The sequence below is a fragment of the Nomascus leucogenys genome, chromosome 9 (assembly GCF_006542625.1).
Source record: "Nomascus leucogenys isolate Asia chromosome 9, Asia_NLE_v1, whole genome shotgun sequence".
Lineage (NCBI taxonomy): Eukaryota > Metazoa > Chordata > Mammalia > Primates > Hylobatidae > Nomascus > Nomascus leucogenys.
Window position 1 is genome coordinate 103,381,333 of NC_044389.1, and position 17,384 is coordinate 103,398,716.

The window sequence follows — 17,384 nt, forward strand, 5'->3', positions numbered from 1 at the left end:
CCATACGGATAGCCTCAACAATCCTATTTAAGTGGTTATTTTAACTTTAAAAAATATTTGAGATCATCTTCTAGAATTTATGTATTTGTTTTGTGTGGAAATAGGGGTCTTGCTATGTTGCCCAGGCTGGCTTTTAACTCCTAGGCTGAAGTGACCCTCCTGCCTCAGGCCTCCCAAGTAGCTCAGACTATAGTTGTGCATCACCAAACCTGGACGCTTTTTAAATTGTTAACTTGCACTGGCGCAGGAGAAAAGTTTCTAATGAGCAAAGATCTGTTATATACCAGGTGACACTCCAACTAGCACTTAAAACTTTAGGGTACTCTCGATTAAAATCAGGCATTCATCTTTTATCTTCTTTTTTTTTTTTTTGAGACGGAGTCTTGCTCTGTCGCCCAGGATGGAGTGCAGTGGCGTGATCTCGGCTCACTGCAAGCTCCACCTCCCGGGTTCATGCCATTCTCCTGCCTCAGCCTCCCCAGTAGCTGGGACTACAGGCGCCCGCCACCACACCCAGCTAATTTTTTGTATTTTTAGTAGAGAAGGGGTTTCACTGTGTTAGCCAGGATGGTCTCGATCTCCTGACCTCGTGATCCACCTGCCTCCGCCTCCCAAAGTGCTGGGATTACAGGTGTGAGCCACCACGCCTGGCCTTATCTTCTTTTAAGAATAATGTTTGCTTAAAAAAAAAAAAAAAACCTCTATAAATGAGAACGAGGTTTTCTTTCTTTCTTAAGAAACCCACAGCCTAACTAGGTTATGTTTTACTTAAAGAGCCCTCTAAGAGGTGCATTTACATATCGTACAACCTAGAGACCTAAAAACGCTGTTGACTGACTAATCTTTCATGACCTTGGGAATTAAAGGATACCGCTTAATTGAAGAAACCGCTATGGTTGATTTTTGTTTTAAAGATAAAAGTCACATTAAAAAAAAAAGATCTGATGAGTTAGAATAAAACTTACAGCTACTCTCAGAATTTACACTTCCAAAAAAGTGGAGTATGACGTTTAAAGACGCTGTAATGCTGTGATAGGGACTGGCTGCTAAGTGCGGCTCTGTGAAAATCAAGTGTCATGTGACTGTTTAAAAAACTTTAGTAGGAAAAATACAAAAATTAGTCAGGGATGGTGGCACATGCCTGTAATCCCAGCTACTCGGGTGGCTGAGGCAGGGGAATCGCTTGAACCCGGGAGGCGGAGGTTGCAGGAAAAAAAAAAAAACAAACTTTAAGCAGGCTGGGCATGGTGGCTCATGCCTATAATCCCAGCACTTGGGAAGGCTGAGGCAGGAGGATTGCTTGAGGCCAGGAATTCTAAACCAGCCTGTTAAACATAGCAAGACCTCATCTCTACAAAAAATTTTAAAAAATTAGCCAGATGTGGCGCCGCTGCAACTGTTATCCCAGCTACTTGGGAGGTTGAGGCAGGAGGCTCACTTGAGCCTAAGAGGTCACGGCTGCAGTGAGCTATGATTGTGCCACTGCCTTCCAGCCTGGGTGACAGAGCAAGACCTTGTCTTAAACACACAAAAACAACAAAAAACCACTTTAGTTGTCATTTAAAGTTAAATGCCGTATTTTCTCATTTTGCTAGTTCTAAAGGAAAGTACACAACTGTGAAATAATAAGATGACAAGTAAACTTAGCTCACTAACTGTCCCTGGAGGAAAATGCCGGAAAACAGTTAACATGCCTGAGGGGAAGGCAAGGAAACACGACCAGAACATTCCTCTAACATCGGGAGGAGAACAGGTCTAAGGCAGGATATGCAGCAGAATTCTGTGATCCCAAACACACACCATGTAGACGTAACTTAATTATGGGCGTCCTATGAGTGGGCTTTACAATGCTGTTTCCATTATTCTACGCTGTGATATACAGGGACAGGCACGGCAGGGAACAGACAGACATCACATATACCACAGGAGTGCTACTGGATGATTTACCGGATGGGAAAGAACTGGGTAGAACAGGAATCCTTTAATTTAAAATCAAACTCATGCCCATAAAACTGGTAGAATTAAGAAATGTGTACAATAAGGAGGAGGAAGGAATGTTCCCTTTTACCACCTCACCTTTAGCGATCAAAAAAAAAAATAATTTAAACGTCTACGGAGAAGAGAAGGAGATGGAAGGAGGAGCATGGATCCAAACAAGATGGCGGCGGCAGGATGAAGGGGAATGGCGCCCCACCTGGACACTAACAGGACACCAGGGAAGGAGGAGCCGGCACCAGCGCTGCTTAGGTGCCGGGCATTTCTTTTGAGACGGAGTCTCGCTCTGTCGCCCAGGCTGGAGTGCAGTGGTGCGATCTCAGCTCACTACAACCTCCGCCTCCTGGTTCAAGTGATTCTCCTGCCTCAGCCTCCCGAGTAGCTGGGATTACAGGTGCCCGCCACCACGCCCGGCTAATTTTTGTATTTTTAGTACAGACGGGGTTTCGCCATGTTGGCCAGGCTGGTCTCAAACTCCTGACCTCAGGTCATCCGCCTGCCTTGGCCTCCCAAAGTGCTGGGATTACTGGCGTGAGCCACTGTGCCTGGCCAATCAAATAATATTTATCGCGTATTACCATAATGGTTTTAAAAAAAATATGCAAGTGGGGGTCTAGAAAATTCTGTCATTACTAATAACTACCCCATACCAAGTATATCTAGCTTCAGCGTAACTGAGGCTAATTTTATGGCTCAGTGTATCTGAGGGAAACTGGTGTTCCCATTGGAAGGAGAGGACCTGAGAGGTGCCCCCAATGGTTCCTATGAGGCCCGGGGGGCCATTTCTCTCCTGTGCTCCTCCCTCTAGGAATGAGTGTCATGGTCTCCCCTCTCCTGAAAGATGAATGTCCTCACCGGGGAAGGTACGAGATCCTCTTAACTTTACAAACTCTTTGTAAAGTTCCCAAAGCTATGCAAGGGTCTGGATTCTGAGAAGGATACAAAAGCATCTTTACTTGCACAGGAGTGAAACATCAGCTTGAGTGGCCGGGCGCGGTGGCTCCCGCCTATAATCCCAGCACTTTGGGAGGCCGGGCGCGGTGGCTCACGCCTGTAATCCCAGCACTTTGGGAAGCTGAGGTGGGCGGAGTTCGAGATCAGCCTGGCCAACATGGTGAAACCCTGTCTCTACTAAAAATACAAACAAAAATAAAATTAGCCGGGTGTGGTGGCACGTGCCTGTAATCCCAGTACTTGGGAGGCTGAGGCAGGAGAATTGCTTGAAGTTGGGAGGCAGAGGTTGCAGTGAGCCAAGATCGCACCACTGGACGACGGAGTGAGACTCTGTCTCAAAAAAAAAAAAAAAAAAAAAAAAGAGTGAACTGTGTTTATCGTGTGAGCTCTTCAGCAGCGCTCCCACCTGGGTTGGTTTCTGCCCCGGGCCTGGTCCTGTCTGGGTCTAAGCAGCCATGAGTTACTGGCCACAGTGAGGGATTTGCTCCATGGCTATGGGTAATGCTCTGTATTTGTGCAAAATTTAAGATGATTAAAAATAAAGAACCACTTCACAAAGAGGTATTCCAAAACATCAAGCTAGTTGACCCAAAAAGATCTGGTAAGATATTCCTTCAAGGGAGAGGGATTGAGGCAAAATCCACTGACCCAGGCACAGGAAAGCATGAAAGAAAAACTGTCACTCACCAAAGTGAAGCTTCTGGAGCGAGAGCTGCTGCTTCGACTCTCCAGGCTGCCGCCTCTGCTGAAGGCTTGGAGCCTGCAGCTGGGGGACGTGTCCGAGTTCATGTCAGATGCGTCTGATTTCCGGTGGGTTACAGGCATCTCCACAGAGTCCTCAGGGCCGGCTCGATCACAGGAAGCAGGGCAGGAGCCAGCAGCCCATTCTGCGGCAACAGCTCACTCCTAGAGACACCAAACACAAATGACAATGGTAAGCCGAGACTGCAGAACGCCTCAATCCCTCAAAAACATGGCTTAGATTCATCTCCACTCTCAGACTCGACCATTAGGGTAAAGGGGATTGGGAAACGCTAAGTCAACCAGTTTGAGGATGCTGACTGCCACTTCTCCTTTATATTGTTAATCATTCTGAACACATAAGAATAATTTAAAAAAATTTTTTTCAGAGATAGAGTTTTGCTATGTTGTCCAGGCTGGCATTGAACTCTTGGGCTCCAACGATCCTCCTGCCTCGGCCTCCTGAGTAGCTGGGATTACAGGCACGAGTCACCATGCCCAGCCGGAATAATCTGAAGAAAAGATGGGTATATTTAAGATGAATTTGCTGCTGGAAATATGACAGAATAATGTGGTATCTTCCTCTGCACTTCCAAGCTCTTTCACACTCAGGCTCTTCATGGCTTTTCTGCCTCAGACACCATAAACTGTGGTTGCTTCTCCAGCTCTGTTACAGTTCAGACTTGAGGGGAGGTGAGAAGAGCTAACAAGTTACCACTGGGAGCCTGGCTGACATCTCCGAAACTGAAGACTATGGAAGCCTCATGCTATTGCAATGTGTACATCAAAAGTAAAGTACCCCAGGTTAAAACTATGAGGAAGTTTGCATCTTTACTTCCAGGAGCAAAGACACTGAAACTGTCCCCTGTAAGCCCCTTAATTTCATACAGTCCTCTGACCACCCTCCCAACCCCGGCTACTTTTTTTTGAAATAAGGTCTCACTCTGTTACCCAGGCTGGAGTGCAGTGGCAAAATCACAACACACTGCAGCTTTGACCTCATGGGCTCAAGCAGTCCTCCCACCTTGGCCTCCTGGGTAGCTGGGACTACAGGCGTGCACTACCACACCCAGCTTATTTTTTGTAGAGACAGGGTTTCGTCATGTTGCCCAGGCTGGTCTCAGGAGTTCACTCCTAAGCTCAAGTGATCCTCCTGCCTTGGCCTCCCAAAGTGCTGGGATTACAGGCGTGAGCCACCATGCCTGGTCCTTTGACCCTTTTAGCAGGAAATCCAGCCCAGCCCCTGAACGGCATATTAGACAGTTCAACAAAGCCTTCTAGAAGACCAAAGAAGACTCATAGGAATAAGCCTCTTGCTGATTAATGGAAACATGACCATTTGTGGAGAAAGTGCAATCTGCATTGAACACCTTTAGGGGATATGTCATTTAAGACTTCAAGCATTACCATGAAAACCTCCTCTGAGAAACCTTACAGACAACTCTGTAAAACAGATTTAAAAAGAAACACATTTCTGCTCAATCAGTACACATCAAATGGTGATTTAAGAGCAAGGCTAGGAAACCAGAAGATGATATGCATATACATAAAGTTGCCACTATTCCAAATAGTAAAAAAAAGACAAAGTCAATGGTCCTAGGAGAGCTGGTGGGCTGTGGAGCCAGGAGAGAAAGGCAGCTCCCTTCAGCTTCCCTGTACATTCCAGGAGGCCCTAGAACCACCTAGATGGTGTTACGCACACAACCCTCCTTTTCCCATCCCGCCATCATCTCAGGAGCAAATGGCCACACTCGGGTATACAGAGCAGCTCAAGTAACCAGGTCTTCCCGCCATTCCCCTGAAAGGGCTGGTTTTGCCAAATACCAGAGCCACATTGTGTTAATCAGTGCCCATCCCTAGACACGAGCTTGCAGCCTTGTCACACAAACGAGCCATGGAGACGTCTCCGACTCCTCCCCTCCCTGCCACTCACAAGCGGCCAGCTGCCGAGCCCTGCAGACTCTTCCTTTACAACGTCAGTTGTATCCACTTCCCTTCTGATCCCACACGCAAGTTTAGGACGATTTTAGCACGTGCCTACGTTATTGCCACAGCCATTGTCTTCATCTGTTTTGTGCTGCTGTACAAGAAACAAACTTATTTGGCTTGTGGTTCGGGAGTTTGGGAAATACAAGATCCAGGGCCACATCTGCTGAAGGCCTTCCTGCTGTACTGTAACATAACAGGAGGCATCACTGGTGAGAGAGAGAGAGAGAGAGAGAGAGAGCACAAGAAGGGCCAAACTCGCTTTTATAGTGAACCCACTCCTGCAATATCAACGTTAAAATGTTAACCACCTCTTCCCGTCCCTGCCCCTCAACATGGCCATGCTGGGGATTAACACATGAGCTTTGGGATACATGTTCCAACTACAGCCGCCACCTGCTGTCCTTCTTGCCTTCTCCCTCTTCTCTACACTTCTGCCGGATTCTCTAGTTGGATTAATCTTGAAACATCACTTAATTGTTACCACTCTCCCAAAAGCAGTCAATTTTAACCCATTCCCAACAGGCTTGAGAATAAAAGTTTCAGCCAATCAGTCATCACCTGCTTCCATCTGAACCCTATCTTCCATTCTAGCCTAAGCATATTCTTTGATGCTTACTGTTTTCCTACCTCACCTTGGGGAGATTCCAGGTACTAGAGAAAGGCAGATGAGTCAGAGACTTCCCTTCCAGAGAGGAGCCCATCTATGCACTGATGCTTAAGCCAGGCAATGGATCAGAAGCTCTTTGGGACTCAGACCCAGACCTACAGAATATATTTATGGGGGTAAAGGCTGGGAGTGTGTGTGTTTTTAAGGAGTTCCACAAGTGATTCTGCCACATAGCACCAACTCTAAGGGAAGACAGATATGTAACAATGTTCAGTGCCATTACAGGGAGTCCAGGAGTGCCCATGGCCCTAAGATTTAAGGAGACAGCTAGTTAAACTCTTTTTTTTGTTTTTTTTTTTCGTGTTTTTTTTTTTGAGACAGAGTTTTGCTGTGCTGCCCAGGCTGGAGTGCAATGTTGCAATCTCGGCTTACTGCAACCTCCACCTCCTGGGTTCAAGTGATTCTCCTGCCTCAGCCTCCCGAGTAGCTGGGATTACAGATGCCCACCCGCCACCATGCCCGGCTAATTTTTGTGTTTTTTTTTTTTTTTTTTTTTGAGATGGAGTCTCACTCTGTTGCCCAGGCTGGAGTGCAATGGCACAATCTCGGCTCACTGCAACCTCCACCTCCCAGGTTCAAGCGATCCTCCTGCCTCAGCCTCCCAAGTAGCTGGAACTACAGGCGTATGCCACCACACCCAGCTAATTTTTGTATTTTTAGTACAGACAGGGTTTCACCATGTTGGCCAGGATGGTCTTGATCTCTTGACCTTGTGATCCGCCTGCCTTAGCCTCCCAAAGTGCTGGGATTACCGGCGTGAGCCACCACACCTGGCTTGTTAAACAAACTCTTGAAACACCGCTTCAACATCACCCACTCCTATGGGCATTCCTAACAGAAAAAAGAATCAACACAGATGTGGAAATGTAAGCCTGTTTGAAAAATTGCGAGTGCTCAGGATAAAGCAGTGAACTCAGCTCAAGCACAAGATACAACACAAGGTGCAAAACAGGTAGAGAGAGGTGCAAACTGGGGAGATGAGGTCAGCTGGACCTCAGTAAAAGCAGCTTTGATTTCTGAACTTTGCCGACAGATGAGGGGCACCAAGGGAGGTTTACGCCCCGCAGAGGGACAGGACCCACTTACAGTTTAGAAAGATGACTCTGGCCATGGTCTGAAGGGTGGGCAGAACCAGGAGAAGGCCCTGAAAGCAGTGAGGCTAACTGAACACGACACACTGTTTAAAAAAGAATGAGGTGGCCCCTCCATCTCCATGACATTCTGTGAGTGGAAAAAAGCAAGGGAAAGAACAGAGTGGGGGGCCAGGCACGGTGGCTCACGCCTGTAACCCTTGCACTTTGGGAGGCCAAGGTGGGTGGATCACCTGAGGTCAGGAGTTCGAGACCAGCCTGGCCAACATGGCGAAATCCCCTCTACTAAAAATACAAAAATTAGGCCAGGTGCAGTGGCTCACGCCTGTAATCCCAGCACTTTGGGAGGCCGAGGCGGGCGGATCACAAGGTCAGGAGATCAAGACCATCCTGGCTAACACAGTGAAACCCCGTCTCTACTAAAACTACAAAAAATTAGCCGGGCGTGGTGGTGGGCGCCTGTGGTCCCAGCTACTCGGGAGGCTGAGGCAGGAGAATGGCGTGAACCCGGAAGGCAGAGCTTGCAGTGAGCCAAGATTGCGCCACTGCACTGCAGCCTGGGCGACAGAGCAAGACTCCGTCTCAAAAAAAAAAATAATAATAATAATACAAAAATTAGCCGGGCATGGTGGCAGGTGCCTGTAACTCCAGCTACTTGGGAGGCTGAGGCAGGAGAATTGCTTGAACCCAGAAGGCAGAGGTTGCAGTGAGCCGAGATCGTGCCACTGCACTCTAGCCTGGGCGGCAGAGTGAGACTCTGTCTCAAAATACAAAACAAACAAACAAAAACAAACCAGAGTGGGGCACACTCCCACTTTGACAGGGAAACAAAATATATGTGTGAATGGTTTTATGCGCAAACAACCTCTGAAAGGATACACAAGGAAAATGACCATGGCTGACTCTGGGAAGAGAAATGGGTGAAGACGAGGATGGAGGGACATGCACTTTTACCAAATGATCTCCTTATCTTTGGAATGCTGCACATCTTAACTATTCAATAGACTATTTAAGAGGTAATAAAAACCGTTATCAAGTTACTTTATCAGTTCACAAAAGAGACGATGAAGATGTGAAAACTGCGGTGGCTGTCAGGTAAGAGGAGAAAAGCTGTGAGATCCAACAAGTTTTAGTGGCTGACGTAAGGGAAGAGAACATTTCAACAGTGAGAGAAGTAACAAGCCACAAAAATTCAAAACAGAATAAGGGCTGGGAACGGTGGCTCCCACCTGTAATCCCAGCACTTTGGGAGGCCGAGGTGGGCGGATCACTTGAGGTCAGGAGTTTGAGACCAGCCTGGCCAACATAGTGAAACCCCATCTCTACTAAAAACACAAAAAATTAGCCAGGCGTGGTGGCAGGCACCTGTAATCCCAGCTACTCGGGAGACTGAGGCAGGAGAATCGAACATGGGAGGTGGAGGTTGCAGTGAGCAGAGATTGCGCCACTGCACTCCAGCCTGGGTGACAGAGCGAGACTCCGTCTCAAAACAACAACAAAACAAAACAAAACAGAATAAGGACTAAAAATCAGCCACTGACTCCATCAACTAAGGTGAAGGCGGGTTAGAAATCACACTGCAGTGGGCTGCGCCGGGAACAGCGATCCTGGGAGCAGATGGTTAGTGGTTTTTGAATTTGGGGTGAAAAGAGAAACAGAAAAGAGAGATGGGGCAATAGCTGTAGAGGAAAATGGGGTTGAAGAAAAGGATTTTGGATTCATATATATATATATACACACACACACACACACACGTATATTTATGCTTTTTTTTTTTTCTTTAAGAATAGGAGACACTTGAGCCTACTAGTCATGAGCTTTGGGGAAAAGAGAAGGTAAAACCCTGGACAGGCTGGGAGTGGTGGCTCACACCTGTAACCCCAACACTTTGGGAGGCCGAGGTGGGAAGACTGCTTCAGGCCAGGAGTTCGAGACCAGCCCGGGCAACATAGAGATGCTCCCCGACCCCGCCCCAACTCTACCAAAAATAGCAAAATCAGCCAGGCGTGGTGGTGCGTGCCTGTAGTCTCGTGAGGTGGGTGGATGGCTCGAGCCCAGGAATCTGAGGCTGCAGTGAGCTATGATTATACAACTGCACTCCGGCCTGCGTGACAGAGCTGGCCATCTCTAAAACAAACAAAAACCAAACCAAATCCCAGAAACTTTCCTCTCTGGCAGTTAGACAGACTCCATGGCCTGGTCGGCCTGTTCAAAGCTGTTTCAGCGCTGGATGAAATATAAAACACCTGTGACTCCCCGCTTCCAGCGACAGGCACGAGCAAATGCTATCATCCTAAAAAATAACCAGAGTAATGTGAAAAACAACCAAATAGAACTTTTTAGGAAGAAAAAATTGATAACAATGAAAAAACTCGACAGATGGGGTTAACAGAAGATCAAATATAGCGAGAGAGAGAATGAGAGAAAGAAAAATGATCTGAAGAAACCTATCATTTGTCCAGATTGTAGCACAGAGAGATGTGAAAACCAATGAGAGGTTAAGAGACCCAGCACAGGTTGAAAAGGTTTATGTCTATGTCTAAGGTTTGTGTTTAACTGGAGTTTCTCAGAGGGGAGGAGAGCTGAGGTGGCAGAAGTAATGTTCAAGGCTGGGCATGGTGGCTCACACCTGTAACTGCAGCACTTTGGGAGGCTGAGGCAGGTGAATCGCTTGAGGTCAGGAGTTCAAGACCAGCCTGGCCAACATGGTAAAACCCCGTCTCTGCGAATAATACAAAAATTAGCCGGGCGTGGTGGGGCATACCTGTAATCCCAGCTACTTGGGAGATTGAGGCAGGAGGGTCGCTTGAACTCCGGAGGTGGAGGATGCAGTGAGCCGAGATCGCGCCACTGCACTCCAGCCTGGGCAACAGAGTGAGACTCCATCTCCAAAATGAATGAATGAATGAATGAATGTTTAAGGAGACAATGGCTGTGTTTCACAATGGATGAAAGATACTAGGTGGTGTAACTTCAGTCTCAGGGTTCCCCCACCAGAACCATTCTCCGTCTTTCTCTAGCCTCACTCTCCTGCCTCAGGAGCAGGAATGTATCAGATGGGCACCCTTGCTGTGGGGCTGCTGGTTGAGTCCAGCCAAGGAGACCCAGGCACGAAAGGCAGGCTGCCAGCTCCCTGCAGGCTGGTGGGTCCTGCCGAGAACCCCAGCCTCTGCCCTTCCTCTCAGCTCCCTCCCCAGGTTCCATGGCTCCCTCCCTTTCCCCCAGGGCCTAGGGGTGCTAACAGCTACCGAGTGTTGCTGTCCTCTAGGTACCGAACCATCCTCTGTTGCTTTCCCTAACCCTGCCTATATTTTTTGTAAATAATCTATTTATTAAACTTTCCTCGATTATTCATTTTTGTGTGTATCCTCTATATCCTGCTTACTGATAAAGACATCAAGTTACAGACAGAGGAATTCTGATGAATCTCAAACAGAATAAAAATTTTAAACGTACTATTAGACAATCACAATGAAACCACAGAACACCGAAAACAAGAAAAACTTAAAAGCAGCTACAAATTTTGAAAGCAGCCTCAAAACAGTAGTTAAAAGGCGGTGGGGAAACAAGGTGCTCTGAGGCCCCACTAGTGGGAGTGTAAACTGGCATAACCCCTCTGGGGGCAACCACATAATATCTATCAAAATGTAAAATATATTCCCACGCACCTAGCAATTCCATTTGGGGAAATTTATCCTACCGAGAAATTGCACACACGCACAGGGACATACATATTAGGTTGGTGCAAAAGTAATCAGGTTTTTTTCCATTATTTTCAATGGCAAAAGTCGTGATTACTTTTGCACCAACCTTATAATGTTATTCACTGTAGGATTGTCTGTAATAACAAAAATCCCCAAAATAACCTAAGTGTCTAACATAAGGGGCTGGTTAAATAGAGTACATCCATGTAACTGAATACTAATCAGCTGTATAAAGAATGAGGAAGGCTGGGAGTGGTGGCTCACACCTGTAATCCCAGCACTTTGGGAGGCCAAGACAGGCGGATCACTTGAGGTCAGGAGTTTGAGACCAGCCTGGCCAATATGGTGAAACCCTGTCTCTAGTAAAAACACAAGTACTAGCCGGGCATGGTGGCTCATGCCTGTAATCCCAGCTACTCGAGAGGCTGGTGTGGGAGAATTGCTTGAACCCAGGAGGCAGAGGTTGCTGTGAGCTGAGATGGTGCAACTGCACTGCAGCCTGGGTGACAGAGCGAGACTCCGTCTCAAAAATAAAAAAGAATGAGGAAGCTCTCTATGTACTGATGAGTTAAAGATCTCTGGGTATATTACTGAGCAAAAATATGCAAAGTCTAGGACAATATATAAAATACTATGTGTAAAACCGAGAGATTACAGATTAAGAATGTATATTTGTATTTGTTGTTACGTGCATAAGAAACTGGAAGGATATACAAGTCAAGAACAATTGTTGGGTGTGAGGAGTAGAAGTGAGTTGAGGACAAGAGTTAGATGTAGAGTTTTTAGAAATATAATTACTTTTTCTTTTTTAACCATATGAATCTATTACCTTTTGAAAAACTTAAAAGATATTGTAAAAATATTCAAAGTGGCTGGGTGCAGTGGCTCATACCTGTAATCCCAGTGCTTTGGGAGGCTGATGTGGGAGCATTTCTTGAGGTTGGGAGTTCAAGACCAGCCTGGGCAACATAGTGAGCCCTTATCTCTATAAGAAACTTTAAAAATAGCCAGGCAGGGCAGCACATGCCTATAGTCCTAGCTGCTGGGGAGGCTGCAGTGGGAGGATCACTTGAGCCCAGGAGAGTTGGAGGTAGCAGTGAGCTGTGATCATGTCACTGGACCCCAGCCTGGGTGGCAGGGCAAAGACCCTGTCTCAATCAATCAAATGCACTCAAAGAAAAGACAGATTATTTTCAAAGAAGTGATAATCAGACTGACTTCTTGAAACAGCAGCAGTGGAAACAATCATATTGAGAAAAAAAAAACCCTCAACCTAAACCTATATGTACTATAAAAATATTCTTTTTTTTGAGATGGAGTTTCGCTCTGTCGGCAAGGCTGGAGTGCAGTGGCACTATCTTGGCTCACTGCAACCTCTGCCTCCTGGGTTCAAGTGATTCCCCTGCCGCGGCCTCCCAAGTAGCCGGGATTACAGGAGCCCACCACTGCGGTGGGCTAATTAAAAAAAAAAAAAAAAAAATTTTTTTTTTTTTTTTGAGACAGAGTCTCACTCTGTTGCCCAGACTGGAATGCAGTGGTGCAATCTTGGCTCACTGCAACCTCTGCCTTCCAGGTTCAAGCAATTCTCCTGCCTCAGCCTCCCAAGTAGCTGGGACTATAGGCATGTGCTACCACGCCCAGCTAATTTTTGTATCTTTAGTAGGGACGGGGCTTCACCATGTTGGCCAGGCTGGTCTTGAGCTCCTTACCTCAGCTGATCTGCCCGCCTCTGCCTCCCAAAGTGCTGGGATTACAGGTGTGAGCCACTGTGCCCGGCCTATAAAAATATTCTTTCAAGAACAATGGCAAGGCTGGGTGCGGAGATCGAGACCATCCTGGCTAACATGGTGAAACCCCGTCTATACTAAAAATACAAAAAATTAGCCGGGCGTGGTGGTGGGCGCCTGTAGTCCCAGCTACTTGGGAGGCTGAGGCAGGAGAATGGCATAAACCCGGGAGGTGGAGCTTGCAGTGAGCCGAGATTGTGCCATAGCACTCCAGCCTGGGCAACAGAGCAAGACTCCATCTCAAAAAAAAAAAAAAAAAAAAAAAGAACAATGGCAAAATAGTATAGAAAATGCAAATTTCTAGGAGTTCTGTTTCATCTGAAACCAAGACAGGTTGAAAAATACACACATTCACACACATATATGTAAGTATACATACATATATTTGTGAAAAACTGCTAAAGATTATAACTGTTGAAAACCTGTACCTCAGATTAAAAAAAGTCTGTGGAAAAAAAGACCAAGGGAAAATTTTATAAATTTCTATATAAATAAAAACAGAGCGAGTCTGCTACCAATAGAGCAAAGTTTTAAAAAGGCTCTATTTCAGGGAGGAAAGATTTGGACTAAAAATGCAAGTAAATGTAAACAAACACTGAGTATATCAAACAGTCTTGTTTTCTAGTACAAGGCAGAGCTGAAACACGCCACAGTGACAGCACACACATGGGAGGGAGGGGATTTGAGTTTTGGAGGAAGTTAAAATGTTGACCAACTTTAAAATTGTATAAGCATTCACGTTAAAATTTCTAGAGAAACCACTAAAAAAAAAACCCAGAATATTTACCATCTAAATTAGAGGAGGGGATAAATGAAAGATTAAAAAAAAATCATTCCAAAAGAAGGCAAGGACAAAAGACAAAACAGAAGAGAATAAAAAGCACAAATTATGATAAAAATCTAAATATTTGCATATTTACATTTAATGGAAAATGATCCAGTTAAAAGAAAAACATTGTCACATTGGATTTTTTTTTTTTTGAGACTGAGTCTTACTCTGTAAACAGGCTGGATTGCGGTGGCACGATCTCAGCTCACTGCAACCTCCACCTCCCGGGTGCAAGCAATTCTCTTGCCTTAGCCTCCCAAGTAGCTGAGACTACAGGCTCACGTCACTACACCTGGCAAATTTTTTGTATTTTAGTAGAGACGGGGTTCCACATGTTGCCCAGGCCGGTCTCGAACTCCTGAGCTCAGGCAATCCGCCTGCCTCGGCCTCCCAAAGTGCTAGGAAGCCTGGCCTTTCGCACACCTTTCTTGGCAACTGATGTATCAAGCATGAGAATATAGAAGACTTAAACAATATAATGGGAAGTTTGATCTCATCAACATTTACAACATATTATACGCAACAGCTTCACAATACACATTCTTTCAGACTCATGCAGAATATGTAGGAGAACTGATGACGTGGGGCCAGAAAGCAAGTCTCAGCAAATTTTAAGAGACTGGTATCAAATATACATTTGTTTATTACAAAGCAATTAAATTAGAAATCAATAGACTAAAGGTAACTGGAAGAACCCATTTGTGTAGGCACTAGGAATTTATACTTCTAAATAACTCTCAGAAACAATATTGGGAATTGAGAAATACTCATAAGTAAATAACAGAAACGCTATCTATCGAAACCTGTGGGATGCAGATGAAACATCACTGAAATGCCTGTGACATTAGGCAAGAAGGCTGAAATTTAACGAACCAAGCATCTAACTTAAGTTAGGAAAAACCCAAAAGAACAAATACAAAATCAGCAAGAAAAAGAACATGAAATTAAATAGAAAAACATACAGTAGAGAAAAATAAAACAAAAAATTGGTTTTTGAAAATATTAATAAAATTGACAAGCTTTCAACAGAACTGAGGGAAAAAAATAGATGAACAATATCAGAATAAAAAGTGGGGACATACCTACAGGTGCCATGGGTGTTGAAAAGGTTTTTATGAACAATTTTATGCTAGTAAATTTGAAAGCATAGATGAAATGGACAAATTCCTGGAAGAAAATCTAGTTAAAGCTTATTCAAGAATAAAATAAAAAATCTGAAGTCTTATAACCACTAATGAAAATGAATCGGCAGATAAAAATCTTTCAATAGTGAAAAGCAGGTGAGAAAGTTTTGCTGGAGAGTTCTACCAAACATTCAAGGAGCAAATAACTCCAACCTTACACAAACTTTTCCAGAGAAGAGAAAAAGAAGAAGCAACCCCCACCATCATATATATATATATATATATATACCTCTTTTTTTTTTTTTTTTTGAGACAGTCTCACTCTGACGCCCAGGCTGGAGTGCAGTGGCACAATCTTGGCTCACTGTAACCTCCACCTCCCTGGTTCAATCGATTCTCCTGCCTCAGCCTCCCAAGTAGCTAGGATTATAGGCGTAAGCCACCGCGCCCAGCTAACTTTGGTATTTTTAGTAGAGACAGGGTTTCGCCATGTTGGCCAGGCTGGTCTCGAACCCCTGACCTCAGGGTGATCCACCCATCTTGGCCTCCCAAAGTGCTAGGATTACAGGCATGAGCCACCGCGCCCAGCCCCCACTATCTAATTTTGAGGCTACTAAAACCTTGACACCAAAACCCAAAGAATATATAAGAAAGGAAAAATGATAAGCCAGTCATTTAAGAATGCAGATGCAAAAAGTCCCAAATAAAATTATTAGTAAACTGGGTCTATAAACCAAATAATGATAAAGAAGAGTTAATCCCAAGATTGTAAGGCTGGCATAACATTAATTTTCCAATGTGATGTACCACATTAACAGGTTAAATGAGAAAAGCCGTTCAATCATCTCAATAGATGATGAAAGAAGCATTTGAGAAACTTAAAATTATGCAGAAATGTTTTTAAAACTTCACAACTTAGGAGGAATTTTTCTATTATCTAAATAAGAGGTTTTTTCTTTTAATGACAACAAATGAGGACGGGCGTGGTGGCTCACACCTATAATCCCAGCACTTTGGGAGGCCAAGGCAGGAGGATCACCTGAGGTCAGGCTTTTGAAACCAGCCGGGCAAACATGGCGAAACCCCATCTCTACTAAAAATACAAAAATTAGCCAGGGGTGGAGGAGTGTACCTGTAGTCCCAGCTACTCGGGAGGCTGAGGCAGGAGAATCGCTTGAGACTGGGAGGCTGAGGTTGCAGTGAGCTGAGATCATGGCCACTGCACTCCAGCCTCGGTGACAGAGCTAGCTAGACCTTGTCTCAAAAATAAATAAATAAAATGAAAATAAAAATAAAAATAAATGACAGCAAACACCATACTTACTGGAAAATATTAAAAACCATTCCTGTTTTCACCACTGCTATTCCATATTGTATTTTAAGTCTTTTTTTTTTTTTTTTTTTTTTGAGACAGAGTCTCACTCTGTTGCCCAGGCTGGAGTGCAGTGGTATGATCTCAGCTCACTGCAACCTCTGCCTCCCGGGTTCAAGCGATTCTCCTGCCTCAGCCTCCCGAGTAGCTGGGATTACAGCTACTAATTTTTGTGTTTTTAGTAGAGATGGGGTTTTGCCCCATCTAGCTAATTTTTGTGTTTTTAGTAGAGATGGGGTTTCGCCATGTTGCCCAGGCTGGTCTTGAACTCCTGACCTTATGATCCGCCCACCTTGGCCTCTCAAAATGCTGGGAGTACACGCGTGAGCCACCGCGCCCGGCCAAGGAGTTATTATAAAGTAGCAGTAAGTAAAACACAAGGCACTGGTACTAGGATAGACAGCAGTGAAACAGACTGGAAAGTTTTATTTCTATCCAATAGAAATCGTTTGATATAAATTGCAAGTATTTTTTTTAAATTTGTAATATGACCTAAAGAATTTATTTTTATGTAGTTGAATTTATCAATCTTTTTGTTTACAGCTTGTGTTTTTGCAAATTTAGGCCTTTCCTACTCTAAGAATATAGAATATACCTCTCGAATTTCTACTAGCATTTTTATGGTTCCACTTTTCATATTTAAATATCTGATCTGCCTTGGATTCATGTTAGTGTAATGTGTGGAGTAGAGACCTGTTCCCTGCCCTCAAGCCAAAAAGGTTACCCGACAGCTCAAGTGCCAAGTACTGAAGGACCCATCTTTTACCACTGTTTTGAAATACTCATGTTATTTGTACTAAATGTTTATATGTTTTTGGTTCTATTTCTGAATTTCCTATTTTGCTCTATTAATCTTTCTATTCATTAGGACTCAAAAAATACAAGTTATAAGGTGAAAATTTCAATGCATCTGTCTACATAAAAATTAAGGACACCATAGACAATATTAACAGAAAAGCTGCCAGCTCTTAGAAGCTATGTACTATGTCTAATACGTATAAGGAATTGATAGCTAGAATATAAGAAAACCTTCTAAACTAGTAAGAAACTCAGAAAAAAACAATGAACAAGGAATATGATCAGACAGTGTACAAATGAGGAAACCAGATGATTACGAAGTACAAGACAGAT

At 44.6% G+C, this 17,384-nt stretch overlaps 1 protein-coding gene and 1 long non-coding RNA gene across 2 annotated transcripts in view; one reads left to right on the forward strand and one right to left on the reverse strand.

Moving 5' to 3' along the window:
* Nucleotides 1–5,169, forward strand: part of LOC105738215 — a 42,541-nt gene extending 37,372 nt beyond the window's left edge. The window contains exon 6 of the long non-coding RNA XR_001113963.2: nt 4,080–5,169. This is a non-coding gene — a long non-coding RNA (uncharacterized LOC105738215). The remainder of the gene's footprint in view (nt 1–4,079) is intronic.
* PROSER2 (proline and serine rich 2) overlaps nt 1–17,384 on the reverse strand; it is a 49,169-nt gene that overhangs the window by 16,751 nt on the left and 15,034 nt on the right. The window contains exon 2 of the mRNA XM_003257635.4: nt 3,637–3,855. Within this exon, the coding sequence (XP_003257683.1) occupies nt 3,637–3,774 (138 nt within the window). The 5' untranslated portion in view covers nt 3,775–3,855. The remainder of the gene's footprint in view (nt 1–3,636; nt 3,856–17,384) is intronic.